The 16,550-nt window shown below is 39.1% G+C and overlaps 1 protein-coding gene across 2 annotated transcripts in view; it reads left to right on the top strand.

Moving 5' to 3' along the window:
* The window catches only part of LOC126476428 (cyclin-G-associated kinase), a 264,992-nt gene that overhangs the window by 218,304 nt on the left and 30,138 nt on the right, over window positions 1-16,550 (top strand). For both annotated transcript variants that reach the window (XM_050103541.1, XM_050103542.1), the window contains exons 22-23: window positions 7,003-7,160; window positions 7,484-7,657. In XM_050103541.1, coding sequence (XP_049959498.1) covers window positions 7,003-7,160; window positions 7,484-7,657 — 332 coding nt within the window. The remainder of the gene's footprint in view (window positions 1-7,002; window positions 7,161-7,483; window positions 7,658-16,550) is intronic.

The following is a 16,550-nucleotide window of genomic DNA, read 5'->3' as shown; positions in this document are numbered from 1 at the left end:
CACCTAGGCCAACCACAATTTGCGCGCGCTACACAGTTCCGTTCCCAAGGGGAACTACAACACCTTTTGCATATTAAATAACTAAGAACCCTAAGTGAGGATCAGCAATTTACATAACAGCAAACAAACATTTTAAATAAAACAGAACATTTGCACATATTGACACTTCTACAAAAAAATAATTCACACAGAAATTACAATTATATACAGAAAGTGTTGTTCCCTCCAAATGGGACAAAGAATTTAAAGGACAGATACACTACTTTGCATAGAATCAAACCATGACATCAAAGTCACACTTTAACACTTTAACAGTCAAATCATAACTGTGTCAAAGTCTAGCGGATGCTGGCTGGCTGGCCGCTTAGGTGGCGCTGCTGCTGCATGGCTGGCAGCAGATAGTGCCGCATGTACAGGACGCGCGTAACTGCGCGGTGGCACTTTGAAAGATTGGCGAGTCACAACAAATGTGGTTGTTCAATTATTATTATTATTATTATTATTATTATTATTATTATTCTTGCACAAAAAGCAGACATAGTATCAAATCCAAAATATGAAATTCTGAAATGAAAAAAATACTATGCGAAATATTGTACAAAACAATGTATGAAGGACAATGTTTCTTGCATCAGCTGCTTTTTCATGTCAAATGAAACATTGGTTATAGCTCTGGAAAGTAGTTCCGCTGTTCCACTTTCCATTCATTGCGTATTTATAATAATTTAAATTCGTGTCCCACAGGCAGGAAATTCACAGGAGACTGGCCTACACAGCTGTTCCAACAAAATTGGTTCATATATTATTGTTCTGCTGATGGTAAACCTGTAGGAACAAGCAGAATTGATAGTGGATTTTGATTATATGACAGTTGTCCAGAAAGTAAATTCTGATGTCTGATGAAGAAAATATATAATACAACAAGTAAAAAATATTTAAGATCACTAGCCAATTCTCAATGCGGTAGTTGCCATTATTACGGCAGTTGTCAAGCGAGTGCACAAACATTTGTATGCTTGTGATCACTGAAGTCTACTTCCAGTCTCTGACGTCATGGAATCACTGCTGTCTGTACCTCAGCATTATCCTGTCTTAGATAAATACCATGAAGGTAGTGGTTCTGCCAGGCACTTAATTGTGAACTGCAGAGTAGCGATGTAGAAGTGCTTCAGAAGCCAGAATTCATTAAAATCATTTGGCATGGGTTGGTGCTGCAAGGAGGTCTTCATGGGGTCATACATTGTTTTGCAAAAGTGTAATACCTTTCAGTAAAAATATTCAAGAGGATATCATGTTAATTGCAGAAGATGGGCAATAATTTTTTGATGTAGATTATCTGGTTGATTTTGGTCTTCACTGGTGAATTCCTACACTTGCATGGATTGTTACTTCATTTCTGGTGTATCATGCTACATGCATATCCATCCCCAGTGGCTTTGACTGAGAAACGCACCAGTGCTGTGATATAATTTTTTTGTATTACTCTGTCAACTGCCACATCTTGTACATACACTTTGTGAAAACTTATCTTTGCGTACAGAGCTGTACTGAGGCCAGGGCAAAATGGGTAGAGGGTGCAAAAACTGACCAAAAGAACAATGTTCTTATCTTCTGGCTGCAAGAAGAAACTTTTCCCATCCCAAAGGCTGTAATGTAGGCTGTTGTCACAGTGTTATTTCGTCTAAGTAGCATCGTAAGAAATGACGACTACCAAAAAGGCATCACACTGGTTAATCATCAACAGTGCCCTCATTTCATACAGCTGCAATGCAGATTTTGCTGCTTTTCAGTACGATAGTGTGAGGCTTCAGAGTTTTGTTAATTTCTGCCAACTGAGGACATACAACAGTAAGTGAACTGGGAAACAGATCTCACATATAACAGTCCATTTCAGCTCATTTTAATTTACTGTTCAGGATGCCATAAATGAGATCTCTGTATTTTATTTTGAAAAATATAAGGAGATGTTGGTGCCAAACACTGCAGAAATATTGGTACAGCTGACCTAATTAACAGAACAGTGGATTTCAAATTTAAGTAGAAAGAGCTGAGTAGTACCGACAAAGCTCCCCATTTGGATGTTAAGAGATGCTTATCCAAACATTGAAATAGCTTTGAGGATATTCATGATAATTCCAGTGTCTGCAGCATCTTATTGATGCAGTTTTAGCAAATTAAAGATAATGAAAACTACTTAAGGTTGAGTATAAGTGGAACAAACTGTCAAATTCCTTTATCTTGTCAATAGAATGAGACGCAGCTGCTAAATTAGACTTCAGTGACATAATCAATGAGTTGCTTGCCCAAAGCCAAGGCAAGGAATGTGTTCTCAAGACTTAATTATATCCCTTTTTCCTTTATCTTGAATTCAGAATGTATGAAGAGCAAATAATATCCATTCTTTGTTGTACATCATACTAAAATAAAGCAGCAGCCATAAAAATTAGCACATAAATTGTTTCACTTTCAGTTTTTTTACAAAGTTTACACAATCCATAATTTTCTTTGCAACAACAACTTATCTCATTTGTTGTGTGCAATATTTTTAATTTACACAAATCATTTAAGTAATATTATTCAATAATGCTTTATTTTTTATCAAACCTACCAACAAATTACAAAATTTCCCAAATATGTCTAGAAAAAAGTTTCAGAATGTTAGTTTTCGCGGGGGGGGGGGGGGGGGGGCCAGCTTTGGAGTTCTGCCAAGGGTGGAGGATCAGCTCAGTATGACTCTGTTCTTGACACTTTCATACAGCAGGGAATGATGTATGTGGAGAAACTGACTAGGTCTCAGTATTGTGCCAGTTCTGCAAAATTGCTTGCCACACACTTTCCATCAGTTCTGGCATCAACATTATTGTCAGCCACTAAATCATCTTCATCACATACATTGGATTGGCTTTCATTAAATTGCCTCAAACATTGTCTGATCATACTATTTCTCATAATTTGGATATATGCATTCAGCATAATAGGAAGTGAATGTCTGCCATTGTTTGTTTCTGAGTGTGTGGGAATCTGACTGTGCAAAGATCGCAGTTGACAAAATACCGTATTGGTGTTGCCGTTTTATCCCAGCACTGCAACACAATGGCTGCTGTCACAAAGCTTACATGCCCTTTCTACTATCAAGCATGTGCAGTAGGACTGGGATACTTGTAACAAATTTTTGCTCTGACAGTTTGATGCTCTCAGATAATACCCACAGAATTGTTTACACTAAAAGGTGAATTTTTGCTGATAGTTGCTGTCTGATAGTTCCTTATGAGTCCTTTTTGTAAGTGTCTGAGGTTCTAGCCAGAGCCTATGTTGGAAGTGTTTAGACACAGCAGTGTGAGTTTCTGTACATGAAGGAAGAGGTTACATGGAAGAGTGTTGGGCTGCAGCTGCACATCTAATACTTTTAGTGCCAAAGAAACAATGCAAACAACTGTGTTCATGTTGGATAAGAGCAGATTAGGTGGCAGGATAATTTTGGAGCATGGAAGAATCTAATTGTAGAGTTTATGATGGAAAGCTCACAATAATACTGAAATTTTGCAGAATGACAGCAGTGGAGATGGAAGAAATACTCTTTATAATTTTATCAAAAATTGCCAATCTAGATACTATTTTGTGTAAATTCATTAAAGACAGACTGCTTGTGATACTAAAATCTCTAGCATCAGCTACATTTATTCTTAGGTAAAGTAAGAATTATGGTGAAACAACATTAAACCAATTTCAGCAATTATAGTAAAACAACATTGAACCAATTTCATATTGGTACCAATAGATGTTCAAATGAAACATTCCCGAACATACATTTATTCAAACCATTTCACTTGTATTGACTTCAGCAACCACTTGTAAATTCCTGAAGATCTGTTCTTCAACACCCAATACAGTAATGTAATCAATAAATATCCTGTTGTGTAAAATTATAGCTACAGTTGTATTACTTGAAGCCAAATGGAAATTTTCCAAGTTCCAAAATGATTACTTTCAAGCATAACATGTTCCTCGATGTGAATTAATCTATGTTATAAAACTACTTTGCCCAATTCCTTGAATTATTGTTGTGGCCTTCAATCAAAAAAATTGGTTTGATGCAGCTCTCCATGCCTGTACAAGTCTCATCATCACCAAATAACTACACCAGTCTACAGCCTTCTAAATCTGCTTACTGTATTCATGTCTTGGTCTCCTCCTCCTCCAAATTTTACCCACCACACTTCCCTCCAAGACTAAATTCGTCATCCCCTGATGCCTCAGAATGTGTACTATCAACTTATCCCTTCTTCCAGTCAGGTTGCACCACAACTTTTTTTTCCCCCCTTCATCAGTTCTATTCAGTACCTTCTCATTAGTTATGTGATCTACCTACTTGATCTTCAGCATTCTTATGTAGCACCACATTTCGAAAGCTTCTATTCTCTTCTTGTCTAAATCGTTTATTGTCCATGTTTCACTTCCATAAATGGCTACACTCCATACAAATATCTTAAGAAAAAAACTTCCTAACACTTAAATGTATATTCAATGTTAACAAATTTCTCTTCTTCAGAAACATTTTTCTTGCTTTGCCAGTCTACATTGTAAATTGTTTCTACTTCAGCCATCATCAAATATTTTGCTGCCCAAATAGTAAAACTCATTTACTACTTTAAGCATCTCGTTTCCTAATCTAATTCCCTCAGCATCACCTAATTTAATTCACCTACATTCCATTATCCTTGTCTTGCTTTTGTTGAGGTTCATCTTATATCCTCCTCTTTAAGACACTGTCCATTCCATTTTCTTCCAAGACCTTTGCTGTCTGACAAAATTGCAATGTCATCAGCAAACCTCAAAGTTTTTATTTCTTCTCCATGTACTGTAATTCCTACTCCAAATTTTTGTTTAGTTTCTCTTTAATGCTTGCTGAAAGTACAGATTGAATAACATCTGGGACAGGCTACAACCCTGTCTCACTCCCTTCTCAACCACTGCTCCCCTTCCAAGTGCCCCGACTCTTATAACTGCCATCTGGTTTCTGTACAAATCGTAATTAGCCTTTCGCTCCCTGTATTCGACCCCTTCCACCTTCAGAATTTGAAAGAGAGTATTCTAGTCAGCATAGTAAAAAGCTTTCTCCGAGTCTACAAATGCTATAAATGTAGGTTTGCCTTCCTTAATGTAACCTCTAAAGTAAGTTGTTAGGGTAAGTATCACTTGGTGTTTCCCCACATTTCTCCCAAGGTTGGCTTCTACCAGTGGATATTCTGATAACTTTCTTCTATGATCTTCTATGGATGTGTTAAAAACTGTAGCTATTTCAGCCAGCAAACTCTGCTTCTTATCTCAGTTTGTATAGTCCAATAACAGTCTGTCCCATAACACAGGCCTTCCCTTGTACAAACTAATTAAATGCACATTTTTGTCTTGAATAAACTCCTTGGCAGCTTCTATGGTTACTTTTTTGTGACACATCACTGACATTCACTCACAGAGTGTATCTATCACATCAGTAGTCTCAGCTGTATCGACAATATGAGTACATGTTTGTAGAGTGACTCATCGTACTGTTGATGTGGTGCAGTGGAGAGTGTGCTAATATTTCATTCCTTTCTCATATCAAAATTTTTTGTATTTTTGTTTGTTAATTCTATATAATATGTCAATAGTGTTTTTACATGTCATTTGCTGCATAGCATTGTGCAAGTCTCAAACTTCCGAAATAGGTTAACTGCTCGTGCTGTTAGTTTACTAGGAGGTAAAACAAGTGATTTTTTTTTTTCTCAGAAATGTGCTGCAACCACAAATGTGGCATGCTATTTCATGGGTACTTTTATTTACTGTGTGTGTGAGTTCAGAAAAATATTTCAACAAGCTGTAACATACAGCACAAATCTGGGATGCAATATGGCCACTCGGCATTCTCCAAGTGTTCTCAGCTCTCTCGGTAATGCTGGTGTAGTTCATATTGTCTGAGAACTAAGGTGAGCAACTCTAGACAGATTGAGGTTGCTGTCTATCACGAGAGTGTAAAATCACAGAGCGCGACTATCTGAGATCTTGCCCGATTCTCAGACAGTGCAGGTGAGCTGACTTTCGGCACTGTTTACACAACACATACTACTCACAAAAGCTGTCAGAGTGTCAAAAACTCTCTAGTATCTACCTAGCTTTACAGTTTCACTACTCCTGACATCTCTGAGCATGGTGAAACTTCCTTTCATTGTAAACCTTGTACAATTGAGAGGTGTATGTGAAAATCTTGTATGTTTGGTGCTCTGCAGCTTGGAAGTAATTGTTAAGTCATTTTGCTGTACATCGTCAGCTGCATGTAAAATATTTAATTGTCAGACCGGTATTCGAGGATAAACCCCCTGACAATGGGTTCTATACCTGAATACCATTCTGATAATAGTCTAATATTTTTACATGCAGCTCATGGTGTACTGTGAAATGTTAATATTCTTTCATATTCTGATTGATTACCCATGTGAATACTTTTACCTCCCTGTTCTCTTTACAGTTTATTCCATAGAGGTGCAATAAAAAGATTAGTGTTCCAAAGTGTTTTAGTAATATAGTGTAGATTAGGTATTAATTAGTTATGGAGAAATTACCAGCATAAATATGTTTGGAGTTATTACATTACGCGTTTTTTGTAATTAATGACAAAATTATATTACCTTACATGTAGTGTATTGATCAGTTACAAATAACTTGTTTAACAAGTTCATAAGGTCACAACAGGCTTTAAAACTTTGTGATGTTGTACATAGTCTTTAAATTTGCCTTTTGTTACAAAAAGGAAGTGTAAACAATATTTGCAACAGAAAACTGGAGAGAACTGATTAACATTTTTTTTTTTTTTTTTTTTTAATTTTTAGTTTTCAGAACATATTAAAAAAAAAACTAAAGTTACTTCGAGTTTTGGTGGATGGTAGATAAATTCTCCTTTCCCATAACAAATAATGTTATAGTATCCTGTATGTAGTGATTGGTAACATAAACGCCATTTATTTACAGGGAAAGCAGGGAAACCAAAGCAGCCTGGTGATGTATTTGGAGACCTTTTAGGTAGTCAGGGTTATGAGTTTGCATCCAAGAAAGAGTCTGGACCAAGGACAATTAATGAAATGAGGAAGGAAGAGCTTGCTAAAGACATGGATCCAGATAAATTGAAGGTGATTTAGAAGTGATTCCTTTTCTTTTACATATTAGTTACATATTTTATACAAAGTTATAAGTACAATATCAAATTTAACTTTTTTGTGCATTTCAAATCTGCCATTTTAATTTCATTTGTCACATTGTGTGTTGAAGATCCTGTTAGTGCTGGTACCCAAATAATTAGCTTGTGAAGGCTGAAGAAATCATACATTTTATGCGTGGAAATGTATTTTTAATGTAAACAATTATTTTTTGATAAATTACAAAATAAATTTGTGTGGTACATATTCCTCAACTGGTAGGCTGTATTTAAACACAAATAACAATTGTTTCCCAGATCTTAGAATGGACAGAAGGTAAAACACACAATATCCGGGCCTTGCTGTGTTCTATGCACACTGTCTTATGGGAAGACACAAAGTGGAATAAAGTTGAAATGCATCAGTTAGTCACAGCAGCTGATGTGAAAAAAGCTTACCGTCGAGCGTGTCTGGCAGTTCATCCTGACAAGGTAAGCTCCTCACCAAAATAAGTGATAGAGACAGGTTCATAGCATATGAAAGATGCATAAAAGTGTTCATTGTAAAATAATTTGCCATGTTGTAAGGTTGGATCAAAAAATGTTAAAGTTGTATTCAGAGAAAGTCAAGGAGTGTTCTGAACTTGCAAGCAGTGTTTCCTCTTTTTTTTTTTTTTTTTTTAAGATCCATGAAAAAGTAAAAACAAACAGAATTTACTGAATGTTTGGGGGTCATGTTATCTTTCTGTCTTTGTATTTTTATATCTTTTGTTTGCCTTTGTCCTCAGGTTTCCTTGGCTTCAGGTTGTGACATTTTAAGATGTCTGAGCTTTCTGTGTAGTGTAAATTAAATGAAGCCAACAAATTAAGTATTTTTTTGGAGAGTTTTTTACGGGACAACTTTTTATATTGTTCTGGGACCACTGAGTAGTATGTGTCTTCTAATAACATTGTATAATTCCAAGTATGCTGCCAAGTTTGATTGCCTTTATTTTTAGAATAGGCCTATTTTGGATTAATTGCCATCGTTAGGTTATCTATAAGTAATGGTACATAATTTTGGTACATTAATTCTAATTTTATAGGTAATTATTAAACAGATTTTGTTGTTACACATTTTTACGTACGTCTGACGGTTTTGACATCCATGAGACATCGGTGGTTCTACAACTGTCTTATTTTTTTGTTAATTACATTCATTTGGTGTTATCAGAGTAAAAATGATTGGTTATCACCTTATCTGACTTACTACTTTATTATCTGTAGCTTTATGCCAGCTTATTTGACAGCTAATCCAGCGATGTTGTATGGTTACAGGCAATTATGTTTATCATTGCTATTACATAGGTATTGCTCTTCACTACTGTTAAAATATTTCTTTTTGTTTGTGTTATATCTGTATAATTTTTTTATAATTGTTTTTTTTTTTTTTTAACTCTTGGTATTATGTACAAATTATGGCAAACCTATTTTCTTTGTTATAACTTGTTTTAATTATTATTTGCTTGTCTACATGACATCGCTGGATACTGTTATAATGTGTTTTTGTAGATGAATTTTGGTATAGACTCTGTGTAGTCCTTTGTTTTCAATTATAAATGGAACTGAAAGTCGTATCTTAGGAGTCCCTGGTTTGTCAGTTAGAGGTGGGACTCCGTCACCTCCAAAGGTCCGAGGCATTTTGCTCTGATTGTTGCCAGCATCATATTTAAAGAACCAGGGAAGCAGGTTGCTAGCCTTACTTGCCCCGAGTCCCATTGGGTTTTACCCCTAACGACTGAGGGACTAACTGGTGGATTTGGTAGTCTTTGCCGTATGAGCACAAAGGTGACCACGACTCAGAATATGTCCGAGATGACCAGCCTTATTCCAAAGTAACTGGTATCCCGACTGTTGGGACCACTTACTTGGCCACTCATACGTTGCCCGTGGTTCATGAACTAGGACATGACTACAGGAACCCACACCATGAACCATGAAAGTGCAGGAAGTCAGGTCCATATGTAGGAGGATAAGAGTGGAGAAACTTCAGGATAAGGAAATCAGGCACAAGTACATAACAGCGATCTCAGAAAGGTACCAGTTAGTTGAGTGTAGTCAATTACAGTCATTGGAAAAGGAATGGACAAGGTACAGGGACACAGTACTAGAAGTGGCTAAAGAATGTCTTGGAACAGTAGTGTGTAAAAGTAGGATGAAGCAAACAGCTTGGTGGAATGATACAGTAAAGGCAGCCTGTAAAAGGAAAAAGAAGGCGTATCAAAAATGGCTACATACCAGAACCCAGGTAGACAGAGAAAGTTATGTTGAAGAAAGAAACAAAGCCAAACAGATAATTGCAGCATCCAAGAAGAAATCATGGGAAGACTTTGGAAACAGGTTGGAGACTATGGGTCAAGCTGCTGGAAAACCATTCTGGAGTGTAATTAGCAGTCTTCGAAAGGGAGGTAAGAAGGAAATGACAAGTATTTTGGACAGGTCAGGAAAACTGCTGGTGAATCCTGTGGATGCCTTGGGCAGATGGAGGGAATATTTTGAAGAGTTGCTCAATGTAGGTGAAAATGCGATCAGTAATGATTCAGATTTCGAGGTAGAATGGGATAGGAATGATGATGGAAATAGGATCACATTTGAGGAAGTGGAAAAAATGGTCAATAGATTGCAGTGCAATAAAGCGGCTGGGGTGGATGAAATTAAGTCGGAACTCATCAAATACAGTGGAATGTCAGGTCTTAAATGGCTACACAGGATAATTGAAATGGCCTGGGAGTCGGGACAGATTCCATCAGACTGGACAAAAGCAGTAATCACACCAATCTTTAAACATGGAAACAGAAAAAATTGTAACAACTACAGAGGTATCTCTTTAATCAGCGTTGTGGGTAAAATCTTCTCAGGTATTGTTGAAAGGAAAGTGCGAGTATTAGTTGAGGACCAATTGGATGAAAATCAGTGTGGGTTTAGGCCTCTTAGAGGCTGTCAGGACCAGATCTTTAGCTTACGGCAAATAATGGAGAAGTGTTATGAGTGGAACAGGGAATTGTATCTATGCTTTATAGATCTAGAAAAGGCATATGACTGGGTTCCTAGGAGGAAGTTATTGTCTGTTCTACAAGATTATGGAATAGGAGGCAAACTTTTGCAAGCAATTAAAGGTCTTTACATGGATAGTCAGGCAGCAGTTAGAGTTGACGGTAAATTGAGTTCATGGTTCAGAGTAGTTTCAGGGGTAAGACAAGGCTGCAACCTGTCTCCACTGTTGTTCATATTATTTATGGATCATATGTTGAAAACAATAGACTGGCTGGGTGAGATTAAGATATGTGAACACAAAATAAGCAGTCTTGCATATGCAGATGACTTAGTTGTGATGGCAGATTCGATTGAAAGTTTGCAAAGTAATATTTCAGAGCTAGATCAGATATGTAAGGACTATGGTATGAAGATTAGCATCTTCAAAATGAAAGTAATGTCAGTGGGAAAGAAATATAAACGGATTGAGTGCCAAATAGGAGGAACAAAGTTAGAACAGGTGGACGGTTTCAAGTACTTAGGATGCATATTCTCACAGGATGGCAACATAGTGAAGGAAGTGGAAGCGAGGTGTAGCAAAGCTAATGCAGTGAGCGCTCAGCTACGATCTACTCTCTTCTGCAAGAAGGAAGTCAGTACCAAGACTAAGTTATCTGTGCACCGTTCAATCTTTCGACCAACTTTGTTGTATGGGAGCGAAAGCTGGGTGGATTCAGGTTACCTTATCAACAAGGTTGAGGTTACGGATATGAAAGTAGCTAGGATGATTGCAGGTACTAGTAGATGGGAACAATGGCAGGAGGGTGTCCACAATAAGGAAATCAAAGAAAAATTGGGAATGAACTCTATAGATGTAGCAGTCAGGGTGAACGGGCTTAGATGGTGGGGTCATGTTACACGCATGGGAGAAGCAAGGTTACCCAAGAGACTCATGGATTCAGCAGTAGAGGGTAAGAGGAGTCGGGGCAGACCGAGGAGAAGGTACCTGGATTCGGTTAAGAATGATTTTGAAGTAATAGGTTTAACATCAGAAGAGGCACCAATGTTAGCACTGAATAGGGGATCATGGAGGAACTGTATAAGGGGGCTATGCTCCAGACTGAATGCTGAAAGGCATAATCAGTCTTAAATGATGATGATGATGGAGGAACTGAAAATTCCTTTCTTGTTATTTTTGTGCTACGCATTCTTTTCAACTTTCATAGGTGTGTCTTTCTATTTGCTTGTTGATAGGTTACCAAGTAATGTTGTATGGTTACAGTATTGTTTGCTTGAACCTGTCTTGTGAATTTAGCCATAATTTAATCTGGTCCTTTTGGTGTTACATGTAAAATTTGGATAACTTGTTCTATATTATTTTCTGTGTCGCTGCTCAGTATTTAGGTGGAGGAAAAAAGTAGATGGATTGTTGTCACTGCCTCTAACATGTTCTTGATAACTAGTGGTGAGGTTTCTGCCAATCTGACCACTACCAAATGTGTTACAGTCTTTGCGTTGAATTTTATATATTCTGGGTTTGAGATTATTTGTGATTTTTGTTTTATCCGATTGAATTTGTGCTCTAAGATTGTGTCTTGTGTGGAATGTGAATCTTACATTTGTGATTTTTAGTATTGTGTTATCTTTCCTAGATGTATAGTTGGTATATGTGTAAATTTTGGTTTTATTGCCGTTTCTTTTATGAGTGTTATTTTTATAAACAGCTTTCTGGGGCGGGGAACCACAGTTCACATATATATTATGATTAACAATAACAACACTCAATAACCATTCAAATTATCATAATAATTACAACAATTAAAAAGTGAAGAATGATGAGGTGTATCCGAAATCCACAAAGCAGTATAAAGATGGTGGTTTCACATCAGTATCCCTGCATCTTCAGGTTTATAATGGTAATATTTCCATAATGTAGATGGGCAACTACAGAGTTCCAGCAAAGTGCTCACATTTTATGAGATTTAAAGTTTTACTTCATTGGTTTTATACAGTTGGTGTCTACTGGATCTTATATACTATGTGGTATTATCTGGCGTGGCTCATTCAGCAACCATGCTTGGTACATTTTTACAAGCATATTTTGGGTGCACTCAATTTTATTATGACAACTCGCTTGTGGTTTGGCTTTTAACATTGATAACTTCTAAAAAGCTTGTACTCTTGTAATTGTCCAATCACATTATGGAAATTTAACGAATATAAACCTGAATATGCGTCTATACTGACATGAAATTAGTAGTTGTGGATAAAGCACCTTCATGCAGCTTGTAGAAACACCTCATCATACTTCACTTTTTAATTGTTATAATTTTTTATGATAATTTGAATGGTTATTGAGTGTTGTTACTGTTATTCATAGCATTATTTCTTTTCATATCATTGGTTGTTCTGGCTTGTCATGTTTACTGAATAGTTGAGTGACTGTTTGTGGATTGCAATCATTTTGTTGTACCACTTTTGTAGGATTTTAATCTCAGTTTGTATGGCATCTTGTGTTACATTTATTATTCTATTAATCATAGCATGTTCTACGTGTTTAAGAATGGCCTACCAGTCGAGAAATACGCATTCTACATGTAGGCACCCAAAATTTACATATATACAAACTATATATCTAGGAAAGATGCCTAACAAAAGTAATGCACTACTCTTTAAAGACAGCGACAAAATTCATCTATTTTTAGCCACCACTACAGGCCAAACAACACACAGTAGATAATATCCATATTTTACACTACACCAACAGGACCACTACCTAACATTCTGGAAGAGATGGGAATCTACACACACACACACACACACACACACACACACACACACACACACACAAATAGCCACAAAAAATACTAAATGAGTAAATCAACCTGAACACAAACCATAAATAAAGAAACTTCATTAAAATTATGTACTAGCCCAATGTAACAATATTACGAAAAGGAATGTTGCTATTCACCATATACCGAAGATGTTGAGTCGCAGATAGGCACAAGAAAAAGACTTTCACAAAGCTTTTGGCCATTAAGGCCTTCGTCAACAATACACACACACACACACACAAAAATGCAACCGTCACTTACAACTGCAATCTCAGGCAGCTGAAACCACTCTAGGAGCAGCAGCACCAGTGCATGATGGGAGAGGCAATTGGGTAGGGGTGAGGAGGGGGAGGGATAGTATGGTGTGGGTGACGCACAGCGAAGTGCTGCAGGTTAGACAGAGGGCAGTGGGGAGGGGGCAGAAGTAGTGGAAAAGGAGAGAAGTAACAAGACTGAGTGTGATTGTGGAATGATGGCTGTGTAGTGCTGGAATGGGGACAGGGAACGGGCTGAATAGGTGAGGACAGTGACTAACGAAGGTTGAGGCCAGGAGGGTTACGTGTACGTGGCATGTATTGCAGGGAGAGTTCCCACCTGTGCAAAACAGAAAAGACGGTGTTGGTGGTTAGGATCCATGAGGCACAGGCTGCGAAGCAGTCGTTGAAATGAAGGATGTCATGTTTGGCAGCGTGTTCAGCAACAGGGTGGTCCACTTGTTTCTTGGCGACAGTTTGTTGGTGGCCACTCATGCGGACAGACAGCTTGTTGGTTCTCATGCCCACACAGAATGCAGCACAGTGGTTGCAGCTTAACTTGTAGATCACATGACTGGTTTCACAGATAGCTCTGCCTTTGATGAGATAGGTGATGTTCGTGACGGGACTGTAGTAGTTGATTGTGGGAGGATGTATGGGGCAGGTCTTGCATCTAGGTCTATTACAGGGATATGAGCCATGAGGTCAGGGGTTGTGTAAGGATTTATGATTATTTTGTGTAGGTTCCGTGGAGGGCGGAATACCACTGTGGGAGGGGTGGGAAGGATAGTGAGCAGGGCATTTCTCACTTCAGGGCATGACGAAAGGTAGTCAAAACCCTGGCAGAGAATGTAATTCAGTTGCTCCAGTTCTGGATGTTACTGGGAATGCTCATCTGTGACCAGATGGTGGGTCTTTGGGAGATGGTGGGAGACTGGAAAGATAAGGCATGGGAGATTTGTTTTTGTACAAAGTTGGGAGGATAATTACAGTCTGTGAAGGCTTCGGTGAGACCTTCGATGTATTTTGAGAGGGACTCTCGTCACTGCAGATGCGACGACCAGTGGTGGCTAGGCTGTACAGAAGGAACTTCTTGGTATAGAATGAATGGTAGCTGTCGAACTGTAGGTTTTGCTGGTGGTTAGTAGTTTGACATGGACAGAGGTACTGATGTAGCCATATTTGAGGTGGAGTCAACATCTAGGAAGGTGGCCTGCTGGGTTGAGTTGGACCAGGTGTAGCAAAGGTTCTGGAGGAATGTGGATAGGTGTCCTCCCCCTCGATCCAGATAGGAAAGATGTCATCAGTTAATCTGAAACAAGTGAGGGGTTTAGGATTCTGTGTGTTTAGGAAGGATTCCTCTAGATGGCCCATGAATAGGTTGGCATAGGATGGTGCCATGCCATGTGGTAAAGGGACAGGAATTGTGGAGAGTCGGTGGAGGAAATGTTGGAGGGTAGGTTCCAAATACCAACCATTTCCTCCACTGCTCTCTACAATTCCTGTCCCTTTAACACATGGTGCCCTGAATCACTATTGATGCCACCTCCCTTTACACTAAAATTCCTGATGCCCGTGGCATTGCCACTATTGAACACTTTCTTTCCCACTGCCCAACGGATTCCAAACCAGCCACCTCCTTCCTAGTCACCATGACCAACTATATCCTCACTCATAAATACTTCTCTTTTGAAGGCATTACCTACAGACAAATTCAGGGTATTGCTATGGGCACCTGCATGGCACCATCCTATGCCAACCTATTCATGGGCAATCTAGAGGAATCCTCCTTAAACCCCTCACCTGGTTCAGATTCATTGATGACATCTCTGTGATCTGGATCGAGGGTGAGAACACCCTAACCATATTCCTCCAGAATGTTAACAACTTCTCCCCCATTTGCTTCACCTGGTCCTACTCAATCCAACAGGCCATCTTCCTAGATATTGACCTCCACCTCAAAGATGGCTACATCAGTACCTCTGTCCATATCAAACCTACTAACCACCAGCAATACCTCCACTTCGACAGCTGCCATCCATTCCATACAAAGTAGTCCCTTCTGTACAGTAGTCCCCAAGGTCGTTGCATCTGCAGTGACAAGCAGCCCCACTCGAAATATACAGAAGATCTCACTGAAGCCTTCACAGGCTGTAATTATTCTCCCAACCTTGTATAGAAAAACAAATTTCACGTGCCCTATCTTTCCAGTCTCCCACCATCCGGCCACAGAGGAACATTCCCCTCATAACGTAGTACAATACCGAATTGGAGCAACCAAATTACATTCTCCGCCAGGGTTTCCCACCTTTCGTTGTGCCCTGAAATAACAAATTTCCTGCTCACAGTGGTACTCTGCCCTCCATTGAACCTACACAATATACTTGTCCATCCTTACACAACCCCTGCTCCCCTTACCTCATGGCTCATACCCACCACCACCTACTCCAGTCCGGTCACGAACATCACCAATCCCATCAAAGGCGGGGCGACTTGTGAAATCAGTCATGTGATCTAAAAGCTAAGCTGCAACCACTGTGCTGCATTCTATATGGCCATGAGAACAAACAAGCTGTCTGTCCGCATGAATGGCCACCAACAAACTGTGGCAAGAAACAAGTGGACCACCCTGTTGCTGAACACACTGCCAAATATGACTTCCTTCATTTTAATGACTGCTTCACTGCCTGTGCCATACAGACCCTTCCCACCAACACCAGCTTTTCTGAGCTGCACAGGCAGGAACTTTCCCTGCAATACATCCTATGTTGCCGTAACCATCCTGACCTCAACCTTTGTCAAGTCACTGTCCTCACCCACCCAGCCCCTTCCCTGTTCCCATTCCAGTAAGCACTACACAGCCATCATTCCACCATCACACTCAGTGTTTTCACTTCTCTCCTTTTCCGCCACTCCCCCTCACCCCCCATCTATCCCCTGCTCTCCGTCTAACCTGCAGCACTTCACTGTCCACCACCCCCACCCTACTATCCTCCCCCTCCCTGCCCCAGCCTCCTCCTTACCCTCACCCACTCACCACTGCCATCATGCACTGGTGCTGTTGCTCGCAGTGTGGTTTCAGTTGCCTGAGACTGCAGTTGTGTGTGTGTGTGTGTGTGTGTGTGTGTGTGTGTGTGTGTGTGTTTACATCTATTGTTGACTAAGGCCTTAATAGCCAAAAGCTTTATTTGTGACAGTCTTTTTGCTGTGCCTATCTGCTCGGCATCTCCATTATACGGTGAGTAGCAACTTTGCTTTTCATAATATTGTTACATTCCATCC

This window comes from Schistocerca serialis, chromosome 1 (genome assembly GCF_023864345.2).
Source record: "Schistocerca serialis cubense isolate TAMUIC-IGC-003099 chromosome 1, iqSchSeri2.2, whole genome shotgun sequence".
NCBI classification, from domain to species: Eukaryota; Metazoa; Arthropoda; class Insecta; order Orthoptera; family Acrididae; genus Schistocerca; species Schistocerca serialis.
This window is presented reverse-complemented; position numbering and strand designations above follow the sequence as displayed.